This window comes from Salarias fasciatus, chromosome 7 (genome assembly GCF_902148845.1).
Source record: "Salarias fasciatus chromosome 7, fSalaFa1.1, whole genome shotgun sequence".
In the NCBI taxonomy this organism is placed as follows: Eukaryota; Metazoa; Chordata; class Actinopteri; order Blenniiformes; family Blenniidae; genus Salarias; species Salarias fasciatus.
In genome coordinates, this window is record NC_043751.1 from 25,540,226 (window position 1) to 25,561,196 (window position 20,971).

The 20,971-nt window shown below is 42.2% G+C and overlaps 1 protein-coding gene across 1 annotated transcript in view; it reads left to right on the forward strand.

Moving 5' to 3' along the window:
- The first annotated feature begins 5,919 nt into the window (after positions 1-5,919).
- Positions 5,920-20,971, forward strand: part of mrpl23 (mitochondrial ribosomal protein L23) — a 39,602-nt gene continuing 24,550 nt past the window's right edge. Inside the window, exons 1-3 of the mRNA XM_030095538.1 lie at positions 5,920-6,053; positions 7,542-7,664; positions 18,169-18,251. Of these exons, the coding sequence (XP_029951398.1) occupies positions 6,034-6,053; positions 7,542-7,664; positions 18,169-18,251 (226 nt within the window). The 5' untranslated portion in view covers positions 5,920-6,033. The remainder of the gene's footprint in view (positions 6,054-7,541; positions 7,665-18,168; positions 18,252-20,971) is intronic.

The window sequence follows — 20,971 nt, forward strand, 5'->3', positions numbered from 1 at the left end:
CCTGAACCGGCCACGACGTCCACTCACTCCTCTGGCGTTGATGGCAAAGGGGCAGAGGTGAGGGGATCACCGTTCATATTTTGCGTGTCCAGTGGACTCTTCACTCAGAGGGCAGGAAGTTCAAATGTTATTGGGAACTTACTTCACAGGTGCTTCATTCAGCAGCGGTTTTTGACATTTTGTGCTCCAGTAAACGCAAAGATGAATCAGTTTTATTTTGGGATTAGTATAGGTTGAAATTTCTGCTTTGCATTTGTCACATGTTTGACATCATACATCCTTGCCATGTTCTAGATCGAGGGTGTCCAAACATAAAGCAGACCAAGACCGGAAGGTAAGAGGCTCCAGCCCAACCAACACCAAAGGAACTGTAAACATTAGAAGAAATTTCTTAAGAGTAACAGACAAAACACAACACAGAAATCCGTGATGCTACCCGCTGGTCCCCAGTGTGAATGCTCCCGGATGAGGCCTATTCCTGGTGATCGGGTGACCACCTGTGCTGCTCTGTCCGGGAAGCACAGCGTTTTAATCTGTTTTCCGTCGTCCCAGAAGTTCAGATAGTGTCCGGACAACGGACGCTGTCTGTTTTCCTCTTCACAGCTGGTCAGCTGCTGCAGGAGTGAGTCAGTGAAGGAGTTAATGGGTGTGACGACTCGTGAGTCACCGGTGTTGAACCATCCCTTCATACTCAAATGTCACTGGGCAGGATGCGATATGAACTTCTGGGACGTTGGAAAACAGATTAAAATGCGGTGACACAAGGAGACCGGTGGGCAGCCTACCTGATGGTGCGTTCAGGGACTCCTGCAGGTGATTTAATGGTTTCAAACGGTCTGACATAACACTTGGAGCGTCAAAGTTCGAGACTCAATTTGTCCAAAAAGGAGTGAAACACTGAATAATTGGACATGTGCATTCAAAAGTTTGGAGAAGGTCACATTACGTTCACCTGCGAGGAATCTAGTATATTTTAGGTTCATCCTGAAATAAGTGAGTTGTATATGTGATGTCTCTTTCTTATATTTTATATATGTTTATGATGCTAGATGTGCTAGATAATGAACTTTTACTCACGTTTTGCTCGGTTTGGCACTTAAAGAAAGCAGCATGTTTTACAGTTTTGACCATGACCCTGCACAGGACTAAGAGGTATAAAAGATGAATGGTTTAATGGATGTGTATCGTATTGATATGTAGCTGCTCCTGTTCTTGAATCTCTTTCTTTGACCAGTAAAGATGGTACATAGGTACATAATATTAAACTATATGAACAAATTCAAAAACACATGCATAATGTAGCATGTTTTTTTTTTCTTATTTGACTCCTTCAGGAACAACCAAAGGGGTCCATGTGGCTGTAAACCTTGACCTGCAAGCAGCGTTTCAGGAAAAAGCATTGAAACTATAAATCAACCCAACACATTGTTTGACAACAAGCTGAAAATTAGTTGCTTTTTGTGAAGTCTCAGTACAAATGACAAGTACAGAAGACACTGAGGTCCAAACTGGATTGATAGCCGACTGTGTGAGCCTCACCTGTGGCACAGCATGAGGATGCAGCAGCATGTGGTGCCTCATGCTTTGTTCCATGATCGTGCGAATAGATTTTATTTCTATGAAGTCATGTTGAACAGCAGAATGCCTGGTCTATGTGCAGAAATTACGTTACGTTGCTCCATAAGTTATTTTTAAAAGTTATCTTAGTTCATGCATATTTTAAACTTACAGCTGTCTGCACAGAGCAGTGGATGCGTTCTCATTTCTATCATGCATCATTTGTCATCTTTCATAAACCGTGGATAGAGTATTGTATAGGAATGCCATCTTTACATCAGTCAACAAAAATTAAAAAATGATGGGCTAAATTATCCCAAACTTTAAAAGGTCTATTTTTCAAGGAACGCCGAAGTGGCTTTAGAGAGAAACACTAAAGCAGCAGAACCCATTGCATGCAAAACTATTCACTTCAGCTGACAAACTTTTCCATCTTAATGTCTGGATCTTCAATTTACCATTCCTTTTTTTTTATCCTCCAGGATATTCAATACCGACAACTTCTCCGACTGCCTGGGAGTCAGAGGGGGAAAGTTTCCATGCAGCCCCAGTGCCCGCTCTTGGCGGGACAATCCTGCTGCAGACCGAACTGTTTCCGTCTATCCACCCCGGCTGTGCGTGCACTCCCTCCTACACCCTGACTTTCCCCCCTTTTCTACTGTCACACAGACTCTTTCCATTGCCCTACACCCCAACCATCTACTCTGCTCTTCCTGTCGAACTCAAATCGAAACATGGTGTGAAACTAGAGCTGAGTGTTTTCATTCAAGCAAGCTGCAGATGGAAGCTGGCTGGAATCATACCTGTCTGACTCTGCAGGTGTGTTTTGTGCACATAAAAGTGAGACGAATCGTGAGTTCATTGCACACTAAGCGTCATAGCTCCTCTATAAAAGGAGCAGCTTACAGAACTATTACCCCCCAAAAGATTTCTGCATCAAACAATACTTTATTTTTTTAAAAACTCAATTTCATTTTGATTGCACCAAATATAAAACAGACATTGCAAAGCGCTTTCACTGAGAAAAATCCAACAATTCCACATGAGCAAGCAGAAGAAACAATGGAAAGGAAAAACGCTTTATTAATGGGAAGAAACCTGTAGAACCAGGCTCAGAGGTGGACACGGTCTTCATTTACTTTCACAAAGATGCTATTTTAAGAAAGTAATCACAGCAGAGGTAATCACAATTATGGGGGGAAATAACTGAAATACCAACAATCCCATAGTATTCATGTTCATATTCTTATGACACCCAGGAAAATTGAATTTTTCCTACACAGAGCTTAAGTGTGCTTTAACAAACAGGCTTAAGTCAGATCTATAAATGGCAGAGTTGGACAACAGTGTGAGACCAGACCTTTGGCTGAATGGTGCGCCGGTTCATGTTGCGGGCCCCCCGTGCTCCCCCTAGACCTGGCCTGGCGTGCCCTGGCTGCAGCGTCGCTAAACATTGGCACCCGGACTGAGGTAATGGGCATAGCTGCCGCTTCTGCTCTCAGAGCGAGCTCCAGGTCCCCGGCCAGGACACAGACACTGGTAGTAAATTTTATTTACACAACAAACACAGACAGAAAAATGGTCTTTCTGCCAAGATGTATGACTGACAAGTGATACATTGCATATCAGAACAATGACAGGTATTTTTCTATCTGTAATTCCAGTTTCAATTTCATACACTCTGGTTCACTTGCTGGCAAGTGTATCTGCAACAAAGAGGTGTTCATCAGTTTAATCTTCACTGACTGATAAATCTCTGCAAATCTTTATTATTGGTTTAAATTATATTTACAAATCCAATCACCTGCCGCTATATCCAATTTAGACCTCATTTACACTGAAAGTCTTGATGCCCAGATTGGATTTGCGGCGTAAATTCTATGTTTTTGGACCATGTGGCTACACCATATTTTATCAAGTGACCCATATCTGTTTCTCGCAATTTTATTTACCTGCAACATCAGAAAAACCGCGCATGCAAACCTGTGTTTGCAAACTTCGGATGATGACATGTGTTTGGTGAGAAGGGCGGTTTGCAGGCAGAGAAGGAGGAAAAGGGATAGAATTACATCTCATGCATATGCTGCAATTATTTCCACCTCTGCCTAAAGACTGAGAAGACATGTGCAAACTCCCCCCAAACACCTCCCACCGCAAACTGAATTCAAACAAAATTTAGCGTAACACAACATTACCTAGTGATTAAAACTACTTTTTGATGGAAGGGTACCTGATGCGAGTGGCAACTATAAAAAGGTGTCGAACATATTAAGTTTTCCTTCTGATGAGTTAATGAAATGACCACATATTAACAGCCACACAGTGATCCCGGGGCAGCTGAGGTCCCCCGAGGGTCTGAGGAACAGGGACAGGTGCTAATAAACCCTCCTTGAAGGAAAAGTTCTTAATTTTTAATGATGCAACGGTTCTGAAAAGGTCAGAATGTTCAAAACCATAAAAACAGAACTCTGCTGCAGTGCAAAACAATGACACAGCGTGACCACACTCTGTCCAGATATATTCTTTGATTTCCACATGAATCATAGAATTCCAGTTCATGGTATTCGGTTTGACGTCATACTTTGTGTAAGAGAATTAAATTATAAAATTCATTTTTTACATTGGACAGTAACCTTCCAATACCTTTCTCATTACTTTTACTCATCGGCTGTCAGATGAGCCATTTCTGAAGCAACAAACTGACTGATGAACCAGTACAACCACAGCAAAATAATGCTGGGCCTGACTGCCCTCAGGCACCTTCCTCACACACACACACACACACACACACACACACACACACACACACACACACACACACACACACACACACACACACACACACACACACACCCGTCCCATGGAATCTTAACTGATGGAAACTTCCCTTCCAGGGACAGTGTGGGCTGTCAGTGTGGTCTGTTTCCTGCCAGGACTGGACCGGCTAAGCCAGCGACTCATGTTCCACTCGGGGGGCCTTCAATCATGCCTCCCCTCGCTGCATACACATCACAGAGTGCAGTGAGGTGAAATGCTACCAGGACGAAGCTGGGATGGGACGAGGTCTCCCTCTGCTGCCGTCTCATCATACGTACCCACAAAAAACACTTCCTGCTGTGACTACAGAAACAAAGAGGGAGAGTAATAAAGTGGGAACATTTGTTTATGAGAAATACACGGTATTTGTCAGTTAAATTAAAAAAAAATAACTTCACAAAAGCAACTGTGCATTTAGTACAATATACATAATTTATGAACAAGCAAATTAAAAAAGTACAAAGTCAGTGGAGTTGTGATAGAGAAGAAAACAAGTACAGAGAGAAATTGGTTTGCAGCATTGCTCCACACAGAATTAATAGAAGTTGAAATAACAATAATGTAGGAGCAACATTTTACAAGTAATAATAAAGTAATATTAGTCATTAATATTTTAAAGGCTGTGATATACAAAGCTAAACAGTGATTAGTAGTGATGGGTCCGGCAACACCGATGCGTCGACGCATGCGTCGAGCTCATAGAACGAAACCCCGTGTCGGTGCGCGTATCGCTTTAAGAAAGTCACGTGACCGATACGGGAACTGTTTCGAACGGACACTGACGCGCCAAACTGTGTTTATAAGGGAAGCGCATCTGTCATGTATCGGGATGTACGGGCCATCTCTGAGAGACGAATTTCTGATTTACTCGGACATGATCATCCTCAAACTCGTCAAGAGTTATGGAGCCTCAAGCAAAGAGAAAGGCTTCCGCCGTGTGGGACCATTTTGATGTTGTGTCGGAAAATAAGGTAATTGTTTAATTAAACATCCTTTTTGTTTCAGTCCACAAGCATCTTTATTCACAACACATTCACTTAGATTTTCCCGTTATGACACTTGTTTACATTATTTATTGACTGAATATAAAAACATCAAAGATATTTTAAACTTAAATGAAGATATGGAATAATACAATATAAAATACCATGACCTAAATTGTATTATTGTATATACTAGGTCATCAAATCAGCATCAGTTGAGTCTGTAAACTAGGTGGCCTGCAGGGATTTTTAAGGTCCAGCAGGTGTCAGTATTCAGTGACACAGTATCAACACAGTATCAATACAGTTTTGCATTGTGTCGAAACGCTTCATGACGCCTCATCGACCCATCACTAGTGATTAGCGTAAGCACAGAAGAACAAAATTAACAGAAAAAAACATGGAAAATATGTGATTATTTTGGGATTCATTCACCTGGCATTGAATGTACTATTCTAAATTTTCTATTGACAGAGGGGAGAGAGAGAGAGAGAGAGAGAGAGAGAGAGAGAGAGAGAGAGAGAGAGAGAGAGAGAGAAGGTGGATTGGACCCAGCGCGCATGCGCTTGGCTATTGTCCCCGGAAGTACAACAATGCACGTGTAGCATTTGACAACCTTGAAAGCTAAACCTCATCTATCTCACAGTTTTGACTGATCCCTCAAACCCCTCCGGCGATGCCTGTTACCAGAATCCTGTAAGTCTCCACCGCGGTGTGTCTGTCGAGCTCACAGACACACGCGCTCGCCTTTAACCCGTTGTTGGTGTCACCCCTGTTAGCAGAGCTAGCCGCATGCTAATCTTACCATGTTTTAGACTTCAAACGGACATTTCTGTCTGAATGCAATTTACAGGTGCTCGTTTCTGTCTTCCGTTTCAGTGGCAGCTTTCTCTCATGTGTTCGCCGTGAGGTCGAAATCAGTAAGACGCTAGCAACAGTTCGCTATGCTAAAAACAAATTGCCGTAAAGTGCGCAGGCACGTTGCTAGGCAACGCATGCCCTCGTAATAATCAGTACAGTGCCGAATTAATGTCAGTCTGTACTTGGGAGATTAATGATCACATTTGTGACGGTTGCACATTTAAATTTATAGCAAAACAAGTCGAAAAGCGGAGTTTATATTCAAATCACAATGTTTTAGAGTAGAATAAAGGTTCTTTTAAAACGAGGTTCCACAAAGAATAGAACACAATAAATCGACAAATGTTAAACATCAAATAAAACATGATAAAATCAAATAAATAACATGTTAAACATCAAATAAGCCAAGATTAAATCAAATAAATGACATTAAATCCAACCACATAAAGCCACATACAGCCCAGTTTCAGCCGGATCGAGTAAATAGTATCATAAGAACCTTTAGATTGAAAATTTAAAGTTTTTCTTTGTTGTGCCTCAGAGTATACATGATGAAAAAGTTTATATTTTTGCATATAAACAAACCATTACTACAGTCTCAATATGAAGCCCATTTTGAATTCAATTCAGCAGATTGAATAAACCTTGTGGTGCAAAACACAGTGAAATTTCCAAAAACCTTCTCCTACAGCTGTTGTATTATGCATGTTTTTACACACTCACCTCAACAGCGTGACTTTGAGCAATGAGGAAGCTGGCATTCATGCCAATACCTCAGCTCAGTTCTCAGAGATCTGTTGTGTCCTTGACTCATGAGACATTTCTTTTAAAAAAAAAATCAATATTTTCTTTAAAATTTTTCAACTTGTTTAGTGGGCCAGATTAGAGTGGACAAGCCTTATGCTTGTCACTCCTGCTGTACAGCCTACACTCAATCTGGTTGTTTCATTAAAAAAATAACAGCGATGCATCAAAACAATAGTTTTGCAGATTCCTAAAGAGGTCAAACGCTGAGACATACATTCTCCATCTACTCCTGAGCCGAGGTTTCGTCTGGAGTTACAGTAGCAGATTACATGATAGTACATGATAACTGACTTCCAGTTGAGTGGAGAGCAATGTTGTGCAGTTTAAATTACTGTCCTACCCACATTGACTAAAGACACACCATACAGTATGATTTGTAGTAAGTATGTAAGTCTTCCGCAGTCCGTAGAAATCATCTAAATCCTTTTCCAGTCTCTTCATGAAATTCACATGAAAGGATGTTATTTGCCAATAATATGACGGATGATAAAAGTCAGAATTTCTGTCTCCTCTCAGACACCCCATCTACCAGTTGGGAAACCCCCAGCTGAGGATCTTCAGACCCAACTGGTTCCTGACTCTGGTGAGGCCGGGAAGAGAACAACCTCCAGACACCGTCCAGTTTCGCATTCCGATGGAGTAAGCCTCTGTTTTCTTTTCTTTGTCTTTAAAACCATTCTAAAAGTTTACATTTATGTTCTCCCATATGTTCAGTAGTCAGATTGTGCCATTTATTCATGTCTAAAGCCCGCCACACACTACAGGATTTTTTCAATCTTCCCCGATTCAGACACCACACACTACAAGACAACAGAGGACAGATCGCACCCGATCTTCCTCTCCTGATCTTCTAGTGTGTGGTGTCGCTCTGGAGCAGACCACACACTAGCAGATTCTTCAGCCGAGAACCGGCTCCTCACTCCTCCAAATCTCGCGTCGTCCAACGTGACTTTGTGCTGTTTCCCTTCATTGCTGTTTTTACATTCATCTCCACTTTCAATAATAAGTGGAGAACTCATTCATTCCCTCTGTTCATTCATTTACATCGGCATCGCTCCTTCATTGCAGGCCTGCCTTAACCATTCATATTGTTTACTATTAAATCGAATATTAATGATTTATTTTACTATTTTGGCATCAACTTTACATTCATAGAACTTAATCTTTCCATGAATTGAAGAAGTTCCATGAGCAGTGATTTGCTGGTTCTGTTAGTCTTCACTCTCCCAGTCTGTTAACGTTTCATGTTATCGTAAACTGTACAGGCAGAATGATCACACATTTATTGATGAGGTAACACTCAGATTTGAGGATGGCTATGCCTGAACTTCTTTTTTAAATCATGTTTGAGGCCTTTTTGTGTGGAGTTTGCATGTTCTCCCCCTGCCTGTTTGAGTTAATTCACAGTACTGTGGTTTCCTACACTTAAATTTCCTTTCATCCATAATCCACTTGGATTATCTATAGTTTATTCCTGTAAAGTGAAATTGATACAAGTGATATACGGCCATTTTATTTCCCAGTAAAAGCTTTTCTGTGTAGTTAAAATGTCAGAGCGTTTCTCTGATTTCTCCATTGAGACATCAAATGGCTTGTATACACGTACACATGTTCTCCTCCAAATATTAGGTATTATTTTTTTTATATTTTAACCTGTTATTATCTAAAATACCAATTGATCAGTCTGAATTTGTGTGCTTGCGGTAATCCACTTCACTTGGAGTCATTTAATTCTACAGTCAATGTCCTTAAAGTATGTTATGTCAGAGTGTGTTAAACCACGATCTATCACAATCCAAAGACATGGACTCAGGGCTAACTCACAAGTACAAATGTGAGTGTGTGTGGTTGTGTGTCTCTCCGTGTTTGCTCTGTGATGGACTTGTGACCTGTTCAGAATGCAGCCGGCCTTCACCCAGCTGAGATCAGCTTCAGTGCCCTGTGATCCTCAATCAGATAACTCAGTATAAAAAGTACACAGATGCTTTGCCTAACATGTGGAAAAAGTCTGTTTTTTCAGGGTTTTAAAAAGCAGCGTATATAAGCATAAATCAGCTTTAACCGGTGCCGTGCTGCTGATGTTGTTGTGTTAGTTGGGTGCGATGGCCACCAGGTGGTGGGAGAGCCTCAGGAACAGAAACCAGTGAACCTGCCTCACTTCTCAAAGCTGCAGATGGATCATGACCACCATATGGCTGTTTCTAATGAGCTATGCCATAATGATGACTTGATAACGAGGGTCATGGGAAGTGAGTTCAGTGCTAAATGTCTTTGTTTAGCCCTCCTGTAGAGATTCAGGCTGAACTATGCACAGTCCAGACCTGGGATTAACGTCACCATATAAATAAATGCTCCTCTCTCGAGATTGCTGCTTATCATTTTATGATATGGCCTCTTCATTTATCTAAGGGACGTTCTTTTTATCGCTTGGCCCCAATGTATATCTTATTGTATGTAGGTCTTTGGGGTTTGGACTGTACATGTTCTTTCATAAAAGTCAACAGGAGGTCCTCACCAGTCAGAACTTAGCGCTGATGAGGTGATCTTGTCTACCTCTGCGAGCCAGGGTCAGCAAGGTCAGCCACGGTCCTCCGGCGACGAGAGGCCCAGAGCCCACACTGGGGAGAAAAATTGAAGTTTGAGGCAGATCATCTATGTGTCTCTGGTGGGGTTTAGACCATAATCTGTTCATCCAGGTGCCTGGCCTCCCACTCCGATTCTTTCCTCTTCCCTGCCAAACTCCTAGGGTTCTTATGTAATTGTGTGCACGCGCGCGCATGTGTGTGTGTGTGCGTGCCTTGCGTGCATGTACGCTTTTGGATAAGTGAATTTGGTGTGTAACTCCGTGCATGTATGCACTAAAAGTGCCAAAAGTGGGGTGTGTGTGTATGTTTATAAGGGTGTGAAAGTTTTTTTTTCCTTCTTCTTCTTTTTTCACTCTTTGATTTCTGTTCTTGGCTCGTACGGACACTGCTGGAGCTGAGGTGTTCACTGTCTAAACTCTCATATTTGTGCTTTTTAAACAAACAGTGTAGTGAGGAGACACCTAAAGGGAGACAATGGCACGAACCGAAGCTCACCACGTCTTATTGATAAGCGTGAGTCACTGAGTCATTATGTTAGTGGAGCCTATTGTAGGTATGATTCCCAAGGGTAGATGGTGTACGCCTGAGTAAACTGAAGCGTGGATTAGCTGGTAATGAGACGTGATAATGTTGGTTTTCTCAGGGTGATGACTCAAGCCGGTCTTTTTCTCAATGGCACTTGGAAAGTAGATTTCATGGTTATTTTTTCCCTCTCCGTGGCACACCGCAGTCTAAAAAGTCGCTCAAAGGTGAGATTTATTTAGATAAATAATTAGTGTGTTTATATGTTTGTGTGGGACTTCACTGAGCGTCACTGCCTTTGACACAGTGCTGAACAACTGAACAACGCGTTGTGCTTTCCTCTGTTTCCACAGAAGAGTGCATTTTCAAAACGCTCAATCATTTTCAGTGACTCCGAGCACAACTGCTGTCTGAACGGGACCCAAGCGTCTGTCTGTCACCTGTTCGGAACACCTGCTTGTCTCGTAATTCTCTCTCCACCTGCTAGAGGGAAGTATTTGTTTGTCTTCTGGATTGTTCTCAACCCTTTTGTGCGATGGAAGTATTTTTCCTCTGTGCTCTAGAACATCATCGAATTTCTTGGTTTACACCCACGCACACACATACACACACACACACCTCTTGTACCTCACCTGGCATGGCTAGAGGCCAGTGCTCAGACACACAAAAAGACAAAGAAAGGAACACTCCATTGAATGTTGTGTTCAGGCTACCACTCAGCCGCACTTCGCTTCATGTGGACTAATAACTATGAAACCAGACCAGCACACTCCGAAAGCACGCTTTAGAAGGGTGACCCTGTTAACACGGTGACGCACGATGTCTTTCCACCGACAGCTATGGGATCAAACACTGTTGTAATCGCTCTGACAATCACTCAGTGTTTGTGTTCACCTGTTCCACTTAGTAAACTCAATTTGGAAACTGGGTCATCTTTTTATGCCAATTAGCCACGGTCACTGTCCTGTGAAGTTATTTAACCAGCCATTAGAGAAGTGGTAGCTACTTTTAAGAATCCACTGCTCCCTCTAAGGAGTTTAATGACTCTCGCCGACCTGGTCTTTGATCTATTTCTGTTCTATTGTCATGCCAAACCTCGAACAATAAATCTAATCCTTCACACGCTGCTCTGATATTCTCAACTTCTCAACTGTCTCTTCTCTCCGAAAGTCTCAGGTTCCTCAATGGCTTTCCCGCTAAACAAAGTCCGCTATTATGATCTTGATACTTAGTGTTGAGCAACTTCTGAACATGCATTGTCTGCGAAGATGGGAGGGTTAAAGTAGAGAGTGTGTGTATCTCAACCCAAACCTGACAATGGGCAGGTCAACAATAAGGAGCGGCTTTCTTTTGCCTTTCATCTGGCAGAAAACAACTCTCCTGTTTCATTCTCACCACTAAGCCACTCTGACACACTGTACTTTGATGTTCTGTGTGTGGGTGTGTGGGTAAGTCAGTGAGTATATGTGTGTATTCACTGTTTGGTGTAAAAAAATTTTCCCCCAATTTACTAGAAATAATAAATGTCACACATGATAGACTCATTTGAACTCGCAATATTGAATTTTTAAGGTATAAATTGGTCAGTTGGTTGATAATGAGAAGGACTCTTTATGCCATTGTTTATTTCGCGTGGTATTTCCTACCTTACTGTCTTTTACTTTTACAGTATCGGTGAATTCCTTCAACAAATTAGCATCCGTCTCAGCTTGAGCAGCGTTTGGCAGCTTGACTTTTCATGAATGGCTTTTTAGGGTAGCATGAGGTAACTTCCAGGGGAAGCAAGCCAGATGCTTTCTGACGATGTGTAGAAGAAATGAGATTCCTACATACTGCAGTAAGCACTGAACCTCCCCATCACCCCGATGCGTTGCTGCAATCTCTTCCATTCCTTGGCAAGTCTTAAGGTTATTCTACCAACCAAAAAAGGCACTATAAAAAGCCCCAGAATAGATGTGGCCCGTTTTCTATCAAACAAGGAGCCACATTAAAAGTCCTCCTGTGGTTTGCCAAGTCAAGTTGCTAAAACAAGCAACCCTTCTAAGTAGGATTCATGGCAACCACAAGGAGCAGGATGGTCACTGAATCATCCCCGTGTAAAGTAAAGTTCATTTTAAAGGAGGTGACGGGGGGCAACCTCCCATCTCTGGACTCATGTTGTTACAGCCATTACAAATTTACAACGCCTGGCCTGAAGTTTGGTTCATACCGCGCAGTGCAGCCTTCATTCCTGAAAAATAAATCACGACGATTGGTTTTACTCAAGGATTACACTAAGCAACCAAATCAGCATAGGTTTTACGTAACATCTATTGAGTTGACTTCTTTCCTCGAGCTCGACCATTTGATTTGTAAAAGAATCAACAATATAGTGGAAACGGGTTATTGCATTTAACCTGTTGGTGCTGAGGTGTACCTGAAATTCAATCTGTATCACTAATATGTTTGTGTTCATGTGCTTTAGATAAGACGATAAGAACATTTAATTTCTTGAAGAATGTAATATTTGGTTCAACTGCAGCTTCTATATTTTAAGTTCAGCCTGGGATCTTCATTCTGTTAACTGTTTTCTTGACCACAGTCGGCTGTAAAATGAAGAAAAAATGAATTGTGACACATTTATTAAAAAAGAAAAAAAAAAAGAAGAGAGAGAGAGTCCTTATACATTTTTGTTTGAGTGTTCCATTTTACAGGGTTCACCGCAGCAATTTATAATTTTAGACTTCTCTATTTTTTTTTCTTCATTTTCAGACTAATTATGTGCCCTTCCTGCTGCGATGTGCTGAGCGTTGAGGCCCTGTTTACATGAGGACGTTTTCAAGTGAAAGCGGAAAGCCGTTGTTGTGTTTCAGGCGTTCCTTTATGTTCCTTTATGGCTCCCATGATGGAACTTTATGAACACGCCCGGGCTCTGTCTCCATGAAAATGGAGGAAAACACTTCTGTTTGAAAACGCTTGCGATGCTACATGATGCATAGCTCTGTGTCACATCCCCATTTTTCCTAATTACTGCACGAGCTAATTTTTTGAATCCAAGCAGTCAGATAAATATGAAATGTTTTTGATCTCCAAACAAGACAAGTGTTTTTATACCAGTGAAAAACTAAACTGGAATCAATTCAGTGTAGTGTACTTAAAAAGAAACAACATTGCTATTATGGGCTATTAATTATCAGTAAATCGTGTTAATTAATAATATAATAATATAATAATAAAATAATAGTATACTAAACATCACAAGCATTCCGAACATTTGCAGTCATATCAAATATTCAGTGTCTCTCTTCCCATACGCACTGTATCTGAATTCCACCTCAAGGCTTGTGTATAAACTGAAGGAACTGTAGCCACGGATGGTCTTCTGAGGAACCTTTTGGAGAAAAGAAATCACTCCCCCCTTTTCCACATGACCTCCCTGCGCTGTTCATACAGCGATAATATAAGAAGGAGGAGGCAGGTGTTAGTAGCGATTCCACCAATCATTAATTAACAGTACGAATGAATGACATGAAATGGGCGTGAAAAAGGCTCGTTGTTTCCTCCCTATTGGCCAAAATTGATTCAAAATGTGATATTGTGAACATAAGTAGCTGGAAAAGGCCATTCTTCAAGTGGCTCAGTCATCTGAATAGAACTGCTTCACCTCCATGCTGACAGAAGCCAGTCTAGGTAGTTTTTACATCTGATTGTATTGCCCACGGCCCACTGGGACATCAGCCAAAGGATGGGCATGGACCCACCAGAGGGATTATGTCTCCAGATTAGTGTAGGAGCTGTTGGGATTCCCCTGGGATGTGAAAGTTGGAGGGTACGGTGTGATTCTGGGCTCCAGTTTTCCCCACGGTCAATATGATCCTGTTGGACTAAGAGGATGGATGAATAGAGGGAATGCAAACAGAAGGAGATGGTGTCAGTGCGACTGGATGTGTTAACCTTTCACTTCGGTATTCATTTGTAGATTCATAATGTGATTCGTTGGGTATTTTTTTTGATGAACCGTTAGGGCAGGGCTAATGTCTTTTGGTGAATGATCAAAGGTTCTCCATCGGTTGACCAAAACCCAAAGATTACTCCAATCAGCTTCACAGTACAGCAAACCTTTTCATCCATGGTCCAGGCATGCTCTGGTTGTTGGCCTATCTGTGTTTGTTTATTGTTTGAAGCTCATTGTGAGTGGGCGGTAATAAAGGCCGTCCTTTATGTGGGGCCGTGGCACCACCTATTTACCTGCAGATGTTCTTTTAGCACCAGGACATTAATAGACAAGTGGCATGCGGTCCTCCGAGCTTTGACAAAACTTTATTGTCAAACACCGTCAAAGCCGCCTCTGTCCCGTCTTGCACTTTTCCAAACGGTGAACTTTCACCCACTTCTCTCCGTACGCTTTCGGAGCACAGGTGTAAATGGACCGCCTTAAACTACTGGAACTGATACTCATAATCTTCTTGGCTCAGCGCGAGCTAGCCCACATTTAAAGAATGGAACTTGTCCAGGAACATGTATATTCATCGGAGGGAAGGTGTCACGTTCCCTCCCTCGTTCAATTTGCACGTGGAGCTTCACCTGCAAATTGATGAATCCGTCATAACTGGGCTCAGAAACGTCATCCATTACGCCTCAATTACTTCATCTCTTCTTTCTCCATACACCTTTAGATATTATATTCAGATCACATAATCCTCTCCATTACTTCAACCTGAACATTGTGGAACAATATAACTTTTAAAATTTTTTTTTGAGACAATGAAGCCAGTGTGCCTGCTTTAAACCTGCTTGGCAACAACAGACCATAATTGAACCTAATCCATCGTCTGCGTCATCTGATGCCCTTCTAGTTTTTTTTTTTGTTTTTTTTTTTTTTTTTTTTGTGCGTTTGGAGTTCTTTCATCTTCTCCGCCTAGGAATCTTTGCTGCATGAGTGTTTGCGTATAAATATACACCAGTTGCCGGAGACAGGTTTTCATTCTTCCTAAAAGGCAGAAGTGTGAAAGGTTAGCTGGTGGAGTCAGATGGGTGTTTATACTGGGATGATGATCAGATGCTGCCTGCATCACTGCTGGAGACACCACGCCCTTTGTCTAAGTTTAGCCTTGTTTATGTACACGCTTAACTTGACATTTTCTCCTCAGCTTTCAGGCCCAAGGCGTTCTCTCACACTGCATTGTAGTTTGTTGCTGGGATGGAAGTCATTTATTGACTTAGGTCAGAAAGAAAACAGCTTTCCAGTGTAACCCTGTAACTGTAGTGTGTGTGTTTGTGTTTGTGTGCGAGTGTGAGTGATTGCTTTCTATGATTATATGTTGCCATCCAAAAGTTTTTACTTTGCACTTGTGGAAAAAAAATGCTGTGAACTGAAGATCCTTCCAAAAACAATGCCGTAAATAGTTTTTATTTATCAAACTCCTGTTCCCGTTTTAGTATCCCCGTTCTTCACCCAGCTCACCGCTCGTGCAGCTGTTTCTGTTTTAGGCAAAGGGCTTGGTTTGACTTCCATAGTATGCTTCCATTCATTAGTGCTCTTTCTTTTTGGATTAATTGCTTACAGTAGTGTTTGTTGTCATCAGTGTTTACAGTCATGCTCATGATGATGGCTGGGACATTGATTTCAATACAGATCAGATTGATTTGAAATCATGAATCATGCGATACACTCTTTCATTGATGAAATGAGGACGTTCTGAAATATTATACTGCAAAGCATGTCAGCTTTTTATTATCAGTAAATTGAATTTCCAGTCTTTTTTTTGTGCTTCTGACATTTGGCATGTTGCCATCAGGCATCGGTGCAGTGTTGAAATGATGAAGTGAAATGACGTGTGGCTCTTTTCTGCCAATTTCACAATTTTTTTCGTGGTATCGAGCCTTGGGAACAGGGTCAGCTTGCCTCGGTATGGTCCATCAGTTTTTTTCCTTTAGTGCGGTCCATTTTTCTGTGATGTTTGAGTGTCTCTGGTAACGAAGCGTGTGGTGTCCCTACATGATGTAAACAAAAGCCGATTCCCGTAAAAATGGCGACCACGGCCCACAATGCAAAAAGCGAAATGACATACCCTTTCGAGCCATTTTCTGCGATCATGTTTGCCATGATCTTTTGATATTTGAAATGTAGAACGAAACAGTGGTTTTCTGTTACAAGTTTATTAAGTAAGTGATATTTATTTGTTGAAAAGACTCCATTGGACCTCATTACAGTGTCTTTTTGGAAAGCCATTATAATTTATGTCCAGCATGGATTAGTGGAGATGAAGGGAGCAAATTTGACCCTGAATCTATGTCATCATGACATTTCAAAGTTATTTATTTATTTTTAAATATCTTTTTTCATGTCTCATGGTCTGATTTCATTTTGTCGCTGTTCCAGCTATCACACTTCCATTAAGAATATCTGCGTTTGCTCGGGTATCTTCCTCGAAGCCGAAGGCATTACTCTGCCGGGGCATGGTATACCATCTCTGTTTGCGGTGGCTGGATAATTGGAGTGGTAAAGGCAGTAGGGATTTAAAAAAACCTTCTCCTCCTCATTAATCAGGATCAGTGTTCCCTCTGCTAATGATCCAGAGGAGACCTCACAGTCTCCAAGCCACTTTCCTCTCTTCCAGCTCCCCGCCCCTGCTTTCTAGGAAAACCCGTCTCTCAGCGCAATCACTCTTTCGTCCTCTCTTGATCTCAAGTGCGCCTGGTCACTACGCTCTGCCTCGCTGCCCTCTGGCACACACATGCACAGTCAGACGGGGTTTGTGTGTGTGTGTGTGTGTGTGTGTGTGTGTGTGTGTGTGTGTGTGTGTGTGTGTGTGTCTGGAGGGGGGGGGCGGGGTGTGAGCAAATGGAGCGGAAAGGCGCATCTGCATGCCACATCTCTAGAAACACATTTCTTTCCTTTAGACTGAACACAAGCTGGCAAAGCCTTTAACAAGTTGCTTTACACCTTTCTTCACACATTGATGCTTAAATCTCTCCCCCAGTTGTCCTGGACCACTACTGCCTCTTGGAGAACGGTTCAGTGAAAAATTGGTTCTCTCCTCCCCCAAAGGCTGAATGGTCAAAAAAAAAAAACAAAAAAAAAAAACCTTTAAGAGACACCACGTCAAACTGTCCCTCATTACATAACTGTGGAAATAGTTGCTCAAGTATTGTAAATGTAAGCTCGCCTCTCTCGCTACTCACAACTTAGTGGGTCAAACAGAAGCGTTTGAGTTCTGCATCACCGTCGGCTTTGCCAAAATGGAGCCTATTATAAAGGGAAGGGCAATTGTTTTGCACTGCATGGAAACATGTCTTACATCACACTCAGGTACAAAGAGTCTTTGTGTTCACAGATGGGATTTTCACATGCAAATGTTTGCTTTCCCTAATATTGTTACAACAACTCGGGGTATCGCGCCGTTTCCTCTGAAAAACACATTATCCCGGTCTATCGAAGAAACGTATGAAGTGATAGTCGACGCCATATCCGAGGCACTCCTGTCAGACCACAGCGTCGCTATTAAGCACTTTGTCAGACGCATTTTGGGAAGTGCTTTCTACCAGCGTAATCCAATTGGCTAGATTGATTAGCAGTTAAAAGCCTTGCTTCCTCTGGTCTGAGAACTCTGTTCCCAATGCTGCCCGGTGGGCTAGCTGTAGCTAGGCTGGCCTGCCGATCAGTCGGTGCCAGGCCTGCTTCCTGTGTAGGGTTTCACCGGGCGCGATCGATACTTGCAGACGCCTAATTGGATGAACACTGACACTCACATTTCTTCTCGCTCCACTTTATGTACATATAATAAAAACTGAATATGAGTTTGTGCGGGGTCGCCACAGCGTTTACAGTAGGTAATATACCAGCAAGGTTTATGGGAATGCAGTGTGGAAATGACCTTCATCATTTCTATGTAGGTGTCAATTAAATGAGCAGTAATCTGTCATGTAAGCTCGCATGTGCTGGACTGCAAACCCATGTCCAGACTCACAGGCTGAAATCAGTCTTTAACGCACACAAACCGTGATTGTTAAATTCTCTCTTCTTTGCTCCCTCTGTGCTCGATGTTTCTGTACAGCATGACAAAATGCGACGTGAAGAACTACTTGGAGAAGATCTATAACGTCCCAGTGGGGGTGGTCCGCACCAGAATACAGTTTGGTGAGTGTCTTCATGGCTTTCGACCTACAGAGACCTATTTGCATTTACAGAACTTGCAGTCGTTGACAATAAAAAAGCCCATCACATTGATACAAGGATTTGTGTTCCCTCTTTGGCCAGTTCATTGGTCAAATCCAAAACCTTATGTAACCCTTTAAGTTTTATTAGCGAGAGTAATCTAAAATTCGAAGACTTGTTTACAAAATCTTGGGATAAACACCACAGAGAAATTAGAAAGATATCTTAATCTTGTGGAGTAAATGATGTGTCCACCCTGTGGGTGGCTGGAATAACCGACATGAACGTTACGACTGCTGGTCAGCAGAGGCTCTATAGGAAAGTGTGTTTTATTGGCCACCTCATTCTAAATGCAGTGATTATGACTGTTTTTAAGAATTAAAAAAAGCCCACTGAGCCTGAGTCACTGACCTTAAAACAAGGAGAGCTCCCGGTGGAAGAACATGACAAACACCGAGATTGTAGATCTATGTAAAGACATGGAGTTCATCCAAACTGTTAGGAAAGAATGGTGAAAACACTTGATTCATGGTATGCAATACCAAGCCACAAACATGTCATCCATATTAAAATCCTAAAGTTGCACTGCAGCTGTTGTGAGTAAATCGAGCGTGTACACACATACCCACACGTGCATGCACACAAACAGTATTTGATTCTTTATATTTCCAAAAGTAATTGCTCGCCTGCTTTCTGGCACACACACATAACCTTGAGTGACCTTCCGTTCTTAAACCATAGGATTTAATCTGATGTGGATCCACCCTTTTCAGCTATAACAGCTTGGACTCTTCGAGAAACGTTTTCCACAAGCTTGAGGAGTGTGTTTATTCGAATCTGTGACCATTCGGGAGGTCAGACACTGATGTGGAAGGTGAAGGCCTGGCTCACTGACTTTGCTTTAATTGATCCTAAATGTTTTCTGTTGGGTTGAGGTCAGGACTCCGAGCAGGCCAGTCAAACTGGATCCCCCAGTTCTTTATGGACTTGGATTTGTACTCGGGTGTGTATTTATGTTGAAATGGGAAGGGGCCATCTCCAAACTATTCCCACAAAGTTAGGAGCATGAAATTGTCCAAAATGTGCTGGTATCTGAAGCTTTCAGAGTTGTTTTCATTGAAACAACTCTGAGCCCGACTCGCCACAAACAAGTCAACTTCCCCTCCTCCACCAACGTTTGTACTTGGTACGATGCAGTCAGACAAGGACCGTTCTCCTGGCAACGACCGAACCCAGACTCCCCATCAGATTGACAGTGGTGGGTCGCTCCAGAGCAGAGATTTAGGCAGAAATTGGAAAAGTAGGGTTGCAATGATTTTTGATGGTGTGTCCGAATAGCGGGTATAGCAGGCCGTGCCGCCGAGCAAGTGCCATGGGGGTCCTGGGAGTCTGGGGTCCCCATTTTGAGAACTGCTGCTTTAAACATACTGTTACACTGCAAACCTATTTTTCTCCTTGTTGTGTATTAAAAAAAAAAAGAAAAAAAAGAAAAAAAAGGGAAAATATTGAATAATTTCTTTGTACTTGTGTGCTACGTTCCTTTGCGTCTGCTGGGGGCTACGCCCCCCCCCCCCTCCCCCCCCCCCCCCCCCTCCTCACAACCTAGTGATGCCCCTGTCTGTCAACACTCACTAATTACTGAGCAGAACCTGACATCATTGATGCAACATGTGATTTCATTTTGCTTTTTTGGCTCTAGCATTTCCTCATAGCCAATAATCCGCTCTTCTGGAGTCCAGTGTTGTTGAACTTTACACCACTGCATCCGACGCTTTGCATTTCGCTTGGTGTCCAATGTGGATGCGGCTGCTCGGCTGCAGAAGCCCTCCATGATCCTCTGGAGCTCAGTTGAAGATCACATAAAGTTTGGTGAAGAAACTCGCGGCTGGGCTTAGTGCACAGGTGGCGTCCTATCGCTGTACCATGCTGGACTTCACTGAGCTCCTGAGAGCGACGCGTTCTTTCACTGATGTTTGTAGAAATAGTCTGCATACCGAGGTGTTTGATTTTATACACCTGCGGCCATGAAGGCGACTGGAACACCTGAATTCAATGATTTGGATAGCTGAACAAATACTTTTGGCAATATATTGTATATATTAACAGGGTTACACATTCTCAGTGTTATATCAAAATATTCCTGAATACAAGTGTGTTACCATAATTCGGAACCGCACTGTTATTCACTCGTAGTTTATTTTATGTTATTATAGATCAATTTGTAATATAAAGCTTGGCATGTGAGAACTTTTCGGGTGGATATAAAACCCAAACACATAGTTTAATTGAATGCTTTGAAACCGTTTCTGACAGAAGGTATTATTGTTGGAGTAAACGCATAAACCTAGCAGGCTTAAATTTGAGGTTGTGTTTTTTTTTGCCAGATGAAAATATTGTGCATATGAGGGGTATTTCCACCATAATCCTAAAGCATATATTCCTCTTAATACTCTTTGAGTTGGTTGACAGCTTTGCAAATTCAATTTTGTTTATCATGCGTAGTGTTCACAGAAAGAGAGTTTCAGGAAGCATGAAGTCTAATTGGTTGTGTTTTGGAGACTCAGCGGTGGTTAGTGGCGATTAGCAATTTCAGCTTACGATGTAGACGGCCTACCCATTGACATGCAGCAGTGGGAGTGTTTTCCAGCGGCTAGTTGCGGTAGTGGTTAGCGTGCCTGGCTCTCCTTTCCCCTTAACACACA